This window comes from Mesoplodon densirostris, chromosome 17, assembly GCF_025265405.1.
Source record: "Mesoplodon densirostris isolate mMesDen1 chromosome 17, mMesDen1 primary haplotype, whole genome shotgun sequence".
In the NCBI taxonomy this organism is placed as follows: domain Eukaryota; kingdom Metazoa; phylum Chordata; class Mammalia; order Artiodactyla; family Ziphiidae; genus Mesoplodon; species Mesoplodon densirostris.
This window is the reverse complement of record NC_082677.1, coordinates 62,771,776-62,784,107: the sequence shown is the minus strand read 5'-3', so window position 1 is coordinate 62,784,107 and position 12,332 is coordinate 62,771,776. Positions and strand designations below refer to the sequence as shown.

Sequence of the window (12,332 nt, the reverse complement as noted above, 5' to 3'; positions counted from 1 at the left end):
TGAATGGTTTGCTAGAAGTATGTAATGCTGAATTAGATTGTATTAATTTCATAAAGATTGAAGTGAAAAGATGCCACAAAATCTCTCAGAATCCTACATTGCGTATTTCATTAGGCATTCAATAGCAACAGATGCTTCTAAATACTTTGTTTTGCAAAAGTGCTCAAGTATACTTAATACTATTGTGCCGCATGTGCTCTACCTAAATGTGATGACTAAATCCATAACTAATTATAATTCTGATGAGTACAGAGATCGAAAAATACCACTGAGGTGTCATGGCTGCCAATGGGTTAATTAACATGTGACTGGCATACTATGGTGTCTTGAAACATTACTTTTCCCAACCCCAGATGCATCATAAAAACCAAAAAACACATGGATAGCCAATGGTATTATTCATAAAGCCCCAGGTTAGTTTATTTTGCTTCTCTCTGTCAGGAGGAGCATAATGCCTGACTTTGGCACACCTGGAGGATCAGCTAGGCTCCAAATCAGCCTCTTGCATTAGAATATTTCTCCAAGTGCCAAGCAGGAATCCTAGGCTGAAGGCGTTGTACCGAAAGCAATGGTTTTGTGTGAATCACATTCCTTGCGCATACGGTTTCCATGACCAGTAAAGTTCTGCACACCCACGGCTCTGCCCATGCGTTCGATACAGTTTGGAGCACCCAGGACAAAACACGCTCATGTGAGAAGGGTGTGCCCTGGCAAACTTTTAATAAATGGACGGTTAGATACGTAAAAAGTTCTCTTTCTTGATTCTTGGTGCTCACAGATCATTGAGGAATCCCTTCTCTGAGCAGCACAAAACAAGAAGAGCTGGTTGACAAAACATTTTCGTTACAAAGGTGTGTCAACCCTGAGCTTGGAATTAAGAAGTTAAAATCTGTGATTTATATATATATATAGATATAAAAATAGATGATCATACTAAGACTAAAAAAGTGAAAGAAATCTCCATGTCAATACTATATATTTCTTTTTGTCTTGACTTTTTTTTGTTGTTGTGAGTTATTTTGTAAGAGAATGCCCTTGTGATGCAGAAACCAACTGACACAAAGCAAATAGTTAAAAATGAAAACTCACTTATGGATCTAATTGTTTATCGGTTCATTAAAGGAACTCTTCTTTTGGGAGGGTAATGAGCACGGGGCAGAAACATCTAATTCACGTCAAGCCTGTGGCTAAAGCAAAGCAATTGTATGGTTGAAGATTATTTTCATTTCAGACCCTTGAGGAGGATGAATTCATGAGGGTGTCCACTAGTAACCGGAGATGAAGGGAAAAATCTGTGCCAATTGGATACAGTGGTCAGACGTTAAGAAAATTAAGGAAAATGGTGCCATTACTGAAATTGAAATTGGGCAGGGTGAGATAGAGGTGCTGAGTTGTAGCACGTTTTACTCTCAGATTAAAGATGGAATTCTAAATTTCCTATCAGTACCTCTGAATCAGCTTGGCATTGTATGGTTAGCATGCAAGACCTCCAAGACAACAGTGTATTTTCACTACATTAAAATCAAACCTCTGCATAAGCATTTTGTAAACCTGATTTGTCACAGAAAAGCTTACACTGGGAGTTGGCTGGCAATGCCGAACTTACAGCCTTACAGCTCTTTTATTTTTCTCGTTTGCTTCTTTGTTGAAAATGCAGTTGTCTTGGAGTTCGGCCTGATTTTGCAAGGAAAATTATTTTCTTCCTATTTTTTTTAAATGGGGGAAAAAATAAAAAACTCACAACGTGAGATTCCTTCACTTCTGCAGCATAAAAGCAAATGAAGGTAAGAAAATCTCCTGGTACGAAAGATTTGAGTAAGAATTCTCTAGAATAAACAAGTTTCCCACAGATGATAGCTGAAGGAAAGAGGAAGCAGTCCAGTCTGGCACCCAGTACTCTTTGGGAAAACAAAAAGGGAGGCATAGTGCAGTACTGCTCTCTTCTCATAGAAAACGGTAAGCTTTTGTGGCATGGTCCATTGTCCAAGAGTGTAAGAAAAGAAGTGAGTTGGCCGTTCAAATAGCTAAAATGCAGTTTCATCTGACCAAAATCCCAGGATTATCTGCACAGTCTCTGCCACGCCAGGGCGATGCAGACGAGAGATCCTGAGAGGAGCGAGTGTCCCAGCTGGGCTGCAGAAGAGTCTACTTCTCTCCTATCAGGATCCACTGCCGGGGCCTCTGTGGTAACAAACTCAAACTCCGTAGGACACACATCATCCATACACCCACTGCCACTCCCCGAGCCGCTGGATTCATCACCTGGTGCAGACAGATTGAAAAGGAGAGTTAGACCTCGTCTAGCAAAGAGTGGGGCACACGTGAGATTTGGGCATGGAGGTGGCAGGGGACATCTCCCCACCCAAGGGTCCTGCACTCCACTCCACCCCCAAGGGTTTGTTTATAATGGGTAGGTTTGTGATGTGTGGGTGGACTGTATCTAAATAGACATCTGGGCTTTCCCTGGTGGCGCAGTGGTTGGGAGTCTGCCTGCTGATGCAGGGGACGCGAGTTCGTGCCCCGGTCCGGGAAGATCCCACGTGCCGCGGAGCGGCTGGGCCCGTGAGCCATGGCTGCTGAGCCTGCGTGTCCGGAGCCTGTGCTCCGCAACGGGAGAGGCCACAACAGTGAGAGGCCTGCGTACCGCAAAAATAAATAAATAAATAGATAGACATCTGAAACATAGTGCTTAATTTTTTTTTTTTTTTTTTTTTTTTTTTTTGCGGTATGCGGACCTCTCACTGTTGGGGCCTCTCCCGTTGCGGAGCACAAGCTCCGGACGCGCAGGCCCAGCGGCCGTGGCTCAAGGGCCCAGCCGCTCCGCGGCACGTGGGATCCTCCCGAACCGGGGCACAAACCCGTGTCCCCCGCATCCGCAGGTGGACTCTCAACCACTGCGCCACCAGGGAAGCCCCATAGTGCTTAATTTTTATTTTTTTATTTTTGGCCGCACTGCGAGGCACGTGGGATCTTGGTTCCCCAACCAGGGATGGAACCTGTGCCCTGTGCCGTGGAAGTGCAGAGTCTTAATCACTGGACCACCAGGGAAGTCCCTGAAACATAGTGTGAATAGAGACGTCTGTGTCTGTATTGCTGACCAAGCTGGACATATTTAATGTGTAGCTCTTTACAGAAGAGGTTTGCCATTCTGTGCTTGAAACCAATGCCCAGGTGTCCACTTAGTATGCTGCCTTAGCCTGGCATTGTCCCTGCCTGCCTCATATGCCTTCTGGGCCTTCTCTATTTCCCCTTCTGACTGCTTGGTTCCTTCATGTTTCTTAAGTGCTTTATCTCAGATCTGGGTCCAGTTAAGTCTCCATCCATTACTAGCTACGTAAAAGCACTTATCACCATTTGCAACTCTATTATTTACTTTCTTGTTCCCTCCGTGAGAATGTATACTTTTTGGGGGAGAGCAGACACACTGTGCCTACTGTCCATTTCCGTATCCCCATTGGCTTTAATGGCCCCTGGCATATAGCAGGTTCACAATAAATACTTATTGAATAATTAAATATGCCTTGGGCAGTTTCTTCAACTTCTTTCAGTCTCCCCAACTCCATAGCTACTGGCAATAACAGTCACCTTGTTGAAGATACGTGAAAACTCCCTGATAAAATGTGTGAGGGCACCAGACCCAGTGTGTGCAATGATGCCTGACGGCAGAAATGTGGTTCCTACAGCAAAGACGACCTAGATTTTAACCTGCTGTCTTTTATTTAAATGAATTAGGGCAAGCCAGTTAGTCTCACTGGGCTCTGTGTGCTCACCTGTAAAAATGAGAATAATCATATCTATTTCACTGAATTGTTATAGGGTATAAGTGAGATAATGTTCCTAGAAGGGCTTAGGAACCTGTACACCTGGTAAGGACGTTTGCTATTTCCCCTCCTTGCTCAATGAGTCCATTCAATAGCCCTAAATGCCTCCCTGCTGGCCTGAAATGGTGATGTCCATGCTGAGCTGCTCCGAAAGACTGGCACCATCTTGGCTGCTAGAAGCTACTTAAGCAAAGCCAGGTAATGCAGGGACCTTCCAATGTCCTCCCAATAGGCACGGCTCAACTCAGTGCAATTTTTAAAAAAATGTGACATCTAAATACCACATAAGATCACTTGAATATACTATACCAGGTTCTTAACATTTTCTCTAATTTATCTTTAGTGGCCTTGCAAGGGGGAAAATGTCCATTAATTAAATTCAGAGATATCACAATTGCTAAGGGAATTATATTAAACACTGGTAATATGAACAAGAAGTAATATAACCTTTACAAAGATATTACTAAGGTGATTTAGAATATTAAAAATGTGGTAAGCAAATAATGACAAGAGAATCTAGTTGAGAAAAATAACAGCCCCATCTCTTTCTGAAAGGAACCACAAATGCAGGTATTTAAGGGGCGATTTTTTTATGTTGAAAGCAATAAGGGTGAGGATGACTATCAGATGTGATATGGTTTATATGACAGACACTATCCTAATGTAGGAAGCCAAGTTCGGTGCTGGGGTTAGAGCAAAGTGATGGTCTTAAGTGTGGCTGATTTCTATTTTCTTTTTAGGGGAAATGGAGCAAGATCTCTCCTCGAGGACATTCCCTAAGCTTTGCAGATTGACATGTATACAACCTCTTTAGGTCAGAGAGGAGAGAGAACCAAGGCCAATATCAATGAATTCTTATGTATCTTGAATTATTTATTCCAATAGTCATTCTCTAGGTAATAAAGCATTTTATTATATTAGATAGATAAGACAGAAAAGATAAATTGAGAGGAGTGAAGCTAAGGAATGAGCAGGGGAGAAGCAGCAAAGGCTAAAACCTCGTGTAATTTTCTCTTCTGAAGAGGGGAGGAGAGGTTTAGTAAAGAGGAAGAGAAATAATGGGAGGACTTGAGAAGGTTTACAGCAAGTCTATCAGGTTGGCAATTATCCTGCACTTAGAAAGTTAATTTTTGAGTTATTTAAAAGGGAATTTAAGCATGAAAAATTTTCTGCAGGGGACAACTCAGTAGAATGATGGTTAAGACTCAGACGACTTCATGTCTTCCATCTGTAATTTGTTTCTTTCTATCTCATTAATTCAAGCACACAAGCATCATCTTTTGCTTCAGTGACCAAATTACAGAATCACTGGCAACTCCACATCTTAAGTTCAAGAAATCTTTTCCTGAGAACTCTCTCTAGAAGAAAATATATATATATATATATATATATATATATATATATATATATATATATGTACAATACATAAGAATATATATATTCTTCTAGAGAATATATTCTTTTATACTATATAAAACAACAAAACAAAACAAAACTTGCCTTTATGCATCTAGAAACCACATAGACAAAATCCAAATATACTTAGTTTCATCTGATGTGCATTCAGTAGCCTTTCAAATCACTTCTGATATTTTGTGATCTTTAATAAAATAGTCATGTGTAATATTACTTCAGCATTTTACTATTTTTCTCAAGATTTCAGATACAAATGTCAGTGGGTCGTGTATGTGCATGATGGGAGAAGGAGAAAGAACTGATGCAGTTGATTCCATGGCACACGAGGTAGTATCTTAGCTCCTTTACACACAGCCTCAAATCAACCTCCCAACAGTCCTTATTCAGGAATGCTTCCCATCCTACAGAAGAAGAACCTGAGACTCAAGAGATAATTTGCTCAAGACCTCAGTTCTTAAGTGATACAACAGGGATCCCTTCCCAGTCCTGTCTGAGTGAGCAACCTTGAGAATATTCTTCCCTTGGTGGTTGGGAGGAGGGATGGGAGTTTGAGGCAGAGACATAAATGCTGAAGGGGAAAGGAGAAAGGGAAAACATTACTTTGCTGTCTTATCATTAATGGATCAACTGGCAGACAAAACTCAGTTTTAGCTTTAGTATAGTTGGATGTCAGCCACTGAAGCCATTCCTTAAGAGCAGTTATGATTTTCGTAACATCCTAAGTTCTGCAGAGCAGAGTTCTCTGCCCCAAGGACTATAAATAGCTTTGCAGATGGGGTAAGAATGACACAGAAGAGCCAAGGTGCACACTGCTCTTAAAGAAACATTACAATAAACTTATTTACGAAACAGAAACAGACTCACAGACTTAGAGAATGAACTTATGGTTATGGGGGGTGGGCTGGGAAGGGGTGGGGGGAGGGATAGTTAGGGAGTTTGGGATTGACAGGTACACACTGCTATATTTAAAATGAATAACCAACAAGGACCTACTGTATAGCGCAGGGAACTCTGCCCAATACTCTAATGACCTATATGGGAAAAGAATTTGAAAAAGAATAGATACATGTATATGTATAACTGAATCACTTTGCTGTACACCTGAAACTAACAGCATTGTTAATCAACTATTCTCCAATATAAAATAAAAATTAAAAAAATTCTTTCTTTAAACAAAAGACAAATTGTAGTATAATCATCTATAATGGTTTTCACTCTGGAGGTGACAGGTGCTGGTAAAGGCTTTCTTACTCGTGTCCTGGAAGTTGACGTCGTTGCCATTGTACGCATTCTTCAGTTTGTTGGTCATCACACGGAGAGCCATGATCTGCTGCCTGATGAACGTGTCGGGCCGCGTGATGTCCACGTCCACCTCGGGGTTGTTGATCTGGTTGGTCAGCCCATCGTTCATGATCTCAGGCAAGTATCTGCCGGGCAGAGAGGGAGGACAGGGGAGGGTGAAGCAGGAGTGACCTGGAAACCAGATTCTGCCACGTTGTTTCTAAAAGTGAGCCCAAACATTGGCAAAACTCGGGCTCGGTGCCTGGAAGAAAGGCCAAATGGTGAAAACAAGGCATGCGTCTTCCCAGAGGGAGATGTGGCAGTCCTCCTCCTCTTCTCACAAGGCTCTCGCACCTTTGGCTTCTTTCCCATTTCTGGCGCCCCTTATTGGAGTGTTGGGGCGCAGACTGCTACAGCAGCCTCAAATGGACTTCCTTGTCCTCATCTTTCCATTCTAGCACAACCTTCACAAGCTGTCTGGTTAACCTTCATAAAATATTGCTTTCATCATGTCACTCTTCTGTTTAAAACTTGATGATAGTAGCTAATGTTTACGGGGTGCTTACTAAATGCCAGGCACTGTGCTAAGCACTTTACGTGCATTAAAAAACTTCAGTCTCCCAGCAAGTCTAGGAGGTAGGTACTATTTCAGCCCCGTTTGTATAATAGAAAACTGAGACTTAGTGAGGATAAGTAACTGTGCAAAGTCACAGAGCTAATGGATCTAACTTCAGAGCCCACGTGCCCAAACACTGCACCATATTGCCTGGTTGATCATAAGCCACAATTCACACCTTATGGCTCAGCAATCCAAGCCCACCTCCACCTCCTGTCCACTTTCTTAGGCTGCAACACTGCCTTCAAGGTACCCTCCTTGCCTGATGGAATCTTCTCCCTGGATCCATCTTATCTTTGCCCGCAAAGAACTTTCCCATTCAAGTTTTAAATATCTTTAAAGCCCCAGGTCAATCCTCACTTTCTCTTTGAGATGTTTTCCAGTTTTTAGGGATCTGCCCACTTTTTTGTAGGGCTTCCAAGTTCGGCAGGGCATTTTGGGCACTGCACAAAGTCATCTGCCGAGGGAGGGAGCTGGGGCTGAAATCCAGCCCGAGTGCCCGTGCAGGGCACCATCCGCCAAAAGGGGTGCCTTTTTCTTTCCTTTTCTTCTCTTTTGTGGGAATCTTTTTTTTTTTTTTTTTTTTTTTTTTTTTTTGCGGTACACGGGCCTCTCACTGTTGTGGCCCCTCCCATTGTGGAGCACAGGCTCTGGACGCGCAGGCTCAGTGGCCATTGCTCATGGGCCTAGCCGCTCCGCGGCATGTGGGATCTTCCCAGACCGGGGCACGAACCCGTGTCCCCTTCATCGGCAGGCGGACTCTCAACCACTGCGCCACCAGGGAAGCCTGTGGGAACCTTTTTATTTTAGAAAATTTTAGCATGCACCAGAGTAGAGACAATAGTATACTAAACCTTCATATTCCCATCTGGGCATCCTTTTCTAATTCCTACAAAGGCACTATGTTTATCTGTGTCCTGGTAAGAACCACATGGCACACTCAAAGGAGCAATAAAGAGAGTTTAAAGAAGAGACTGTTTACAAAGGTGTGAACAGGGTTGAAGGAAACCAACCAATGTCGCAAAGAACCCTGGGGCTGGCAACAGCAGAAGGGCCAGAGGGGAGGGAGCTGTTACCAGAATGCGTGAGATCTGAAACCGTGGAATGCAGCCAGAAGACGCTGCAACTGCCAAACCAAGGCCCCTGAGGGAGGGAGTGGAGGGAATGATACCCTGACCTCTCTAGTCCCTCCTTCTGACCTCTGGCTGGTGCCTCCCATTGGCTGAACCCAACTGGAAGCCAACAGGAAAGGATACCCAGGTGATGCAGTCTGTAGAGGTTCTCCTGCAGGGCACAGACCAAGGTGGAGGGGTGAAGAGTGGATCTCAAAGCGAGTCAGAACATCCATCCCAAGCATCTGATAGGCTGGAGCAGCCCTGCCTAACTGCTATCATTATCATTCTTTTACTGCCTCTCTTAGTGTTGCTTGAAAGCCGAAAAAAACTTCCCTTCCTCTATTTTGTGCTTCCTATTTACATTTTCTCGTACAATATACTTATGCTTAAAATTCTACCCCTTCCCGCACGTTATTTTCCAATTTTCTGAAACCAAAGGCTCTATCCATCAGCCTCCAAAAGAAGAAATAGAAACACACAAAGAAACTTTTATATTTAAGCCATATTTCAGGTGTTGAAATCTTATGCATGATGTATTTGTGCATGGATAGGTTTACCATTTTATTTTGTTTTGTTTTGAATTTAATTTTTTTATACAGCAGGTTCTTATTAGCTATCTATTTTATACATATTAGTGTATATATGTTAATCCCAATCTCCCAATTCATCACACCACCACCACCACCACCACCCCTTTCCCCCCTTGGTGTCTATATGTTTGTTCTCTACATCTGTGTCTCTATTTATGCCTTGCATTGTTTACCCATTTTATTTATTTATTTAAAATTTATTTATTTTTGGCTGCATTGGGTTGCTGCGCATGGGCTTTTTTTAGTTGTGGAGAGCGGGGGCTACTCTTCCTTGCGGTGCACAGGCTTCTCATTGTGGTGGCTTCTCTTGTTGCTGAGCATGGGCTCTAGGTGTGCGGGCTTCAGTAGTTGTGGCTCACAGGCTTAGTAGTGGTGGCTCACAGGCTCTAGAGTGCAGGGTCAGTAGTTGTGGCACACAGGCGTAATTGCTCCGCGGCATGTGGGATTTTCCCCGACCGGGGCTCGAACCCATGTCCCCTGCATTGGCAGGTGGATTCTTAACCACTGCGCCACCAGGGAAGCCCGGTTTACCCATTTTAAATCAGAAGTCCCAGAATAAACTCCATGTCTTCATCCATATCTTGAATAAAATTGACTTCATGATGTATACTACATAATGAATAATACAGCACACAGAGTGCATTGCCAATTCTTTTCCATAGAACTTCACAGTACTTACTGCCCTAAAAAATGTCCTAATTGAAATGAAAGAGTCATGGAACTATATTTCTTTATTCTTGCAGTAAAGCGTGATGTTTGTGTTGCCTTTTCATATACCTGGTATACCAATAAAATTCTGTTAGATTCTGAGATTGTCTTCCTGATATAAGTTCTAAAATATGGCATTAGATTGACTGTCATTGACATTCAATTATATGTGCCTGGCTGTGTGAGCTCTACCTAATCAGTAAAGCCCATTGGAATAAAAAATACAAGGGCAGTCCAGCCTTTGCTGGCACAGGAGCTGAGAGGGGCTGAAAGGTGCCCATGGGTTCTGGTGTTGCCCTGGACCTTCTGGACAATGGTCCCTGCCACTGTACTTATGCTGAGTCAGAGGAGGGCTTTGTTTCTTTCAGCTGCTGTGTGCACGGCACAGCTAGCCAAGAGTCATTTATCAGAAGCTGACTGCGATAGCTTACATGGGAATGCCACCCTTGGGAGTCTGAGCACGCAGGAACAATACAAGACTGCCAAAGAAACCCAGCCTCGAACTGTGTCTGCTGATGCTCAGCTACTTACAATAAAACCAAGTAACAATGCACCCATGTCCTCAAGAACCTTTTCTCCTTTAATGTATTCAAAGGGGAACTTTAGAGACAATATGGAAACTTAAACCGAAAAACACAGTTGAAAAAGAAAATGGCCATTTTGTCACTCCAGGGGTACATCCTGAGGCCAAATCTGTGGATGTCCATAGTGTAGCATGGGGGATCAATGGAAGCCCAGTTCACCAGCCCATTTATTTGTTGCCTCTCTTGTTTGATCTCTTTACATAACGCTCATAACCTGCAAGAATGGACGCATCTTTGAGCCCATAATATTCTTCCCTTTATTAGATTTTGCACCAGCTCTTTGGCTTGAGGGCATTCTATTTTTTGCACCATCATAATCTGGGAGACATGGAGAGGGAGGAGAATCTTGCTACAGAGAGTCCAGGTTCTGAGGTGGGCTGCATATTTACATGGGGCAGGGAGAACCCAGAAATGAGGACAAATTGGAGGGGTGTCACTGTTTGCCAACACCTCATGCTGTGGTGTGGAAAGTGAGTGGAATCCGGGAATAGTCAAGCATAGCTTCTCCATTTTGGTTATCTTCTATTTTGTAAGACCATGTGTAGGGTCTAAATCTTCAGCAGTTTTGCAGACTTATTTATCTTCACATCTGCTATGGTCTGCACGTTTGTGTTCTCCCAAAATCTACATGTTGGAAAACTGATGCCCAAGGTGATAGTATTAGAAGGCTTGGCATTTGATCAAGAGGGCTCTGTGCTCATGATTGGGACTAGAACCTTTATAAAGGACGCTGCACAGGGCTTCCCAGCCCCTTCTGCCTGGTGAGGATACAACGAGAAGCCTTCAACCCAGAAGGAGTCCTGGTGGAGGAAATTTCTGTGGAGCTTGCTATGAGTGATGAGTGACCGGGTCAGCACAGCAGGCATTCCCGACCCAGGGCACTACCATCAATGGGCTCAGAATCAATGGAGCGTAGAGAAATTGGAACTCTTCTGCATGGCTAGAGGGGATGTAAAATGGTGCAGCGCTTTGGAAAACAGTATGGCAGTTCTTCAAAAACGTAAAAATAGAATTATCATATGATTCAGCAATTCCACTTCTGGATATATATCTAATAGAATTGAAAGCAAGGACTCAAACAGATATTTGTACACCCATGTTGACAGCAGCATTATTTACAACAGCCAGAAGGTGGAAGCAACCCAAGTATCTTCTGACAGATGAATGGATAAATAAATGTGGTCTATACATATAATAACTCAGCCTTGAAAAGGAAGGACATTCTGACACATGTTGACATTGATGAATCTTAAAGACATCATGCTAAGTGAAGTAAGCCAATCACAGAGGGACGTATGTTGTATAATTTCACTTATGTAAGGTACCTGAAATAGTCAAATTCATAGAGACAGAAAGTAGAATGGTGGCTGACAGGGCTGGTGGGAGGGAGGTGTAGGGGGTTATTGTTAATGGGTGTAGAGTTTCAGTTAAGGAAGATAAAAATGTTTGCAGATGGATGGTGGTGATGATTGCACAACCATGTGAATGTACTGAATGCCACTCAACTGTACACTTAAAAAATAGCTGAAATGGTAAAATTTATGTTGTGTATGTTTTACCACAGTTTAAAAAAATCTAAGTTTTAAGTACAGTTTTCTAAAGTTCTTGACGTATATTACTTTTTCCCTCTCCATTTGTTCCTGACTGCAAAGTGGAATTATTCAAAACATACTGTGACTTTATGTATTAAGTGGATTTATAAATTCTCAAAGACTTTTGAGCTGGAGTTGTCTGTGGCATTGGGTACTTTAAAGAGATGTGACACCAAGACATGGTCAAAGGCACAGAGGTTGACCCAGGGCACCTGAGATCTCTTTGGGACCCAGCAGTGTAATCATGGGCAAGACACTTAGCTACTATATATATATATATATATATATATATATGTAGTATAAAATACTATATATATAAATAATATATAATACTATAAAATACTATAATATAAAATACTATATATATAAATTATATATATATACTTATATATATATAAGTACTATAAGTACTATATATATAGTATAAAATACTATATATATAATAATATATATATTATTATATATATACTTATGTAAATATAAGTATATATATATAAATATAAAAATAATTATATAAGTGATATAATTCTATACACTACTATATATATAGTAGTGTATAGAATTATATCGCTTATATAATTATTTTTATATTTATATGGATAATTCTTA

General features: G+C 41.9%; 1 protein-coding gene across 1 annotated transcript in view; it reads right to left on the bottom strand.

Moving 5' to 3' along the window:
• Positions 1-2,059: 2,059 nt before the first annotated feature.
• GPC6 (glypican 6) overlaps positions 2,060-12,332 on the bottom strand; it is a 1,080,358-nt gene continuing 1,070,085 nt past the window's right edge. Inside the window, exons 8-9 of the mRNA XM_060080058.1 lie at positions 6,489-6,664; positions 2,060-2,262 (exon numbers count right to left, since the gene is read on the bottom strand). Coding sequence (XP_059936041.1) covers positions 2,060-2,262; positions 6,489-6,664 — 379 coding nt within the window. The remainder of the gene's footprint in view (positions 2,263-6,488; positions 6,665-12,332) is intronic.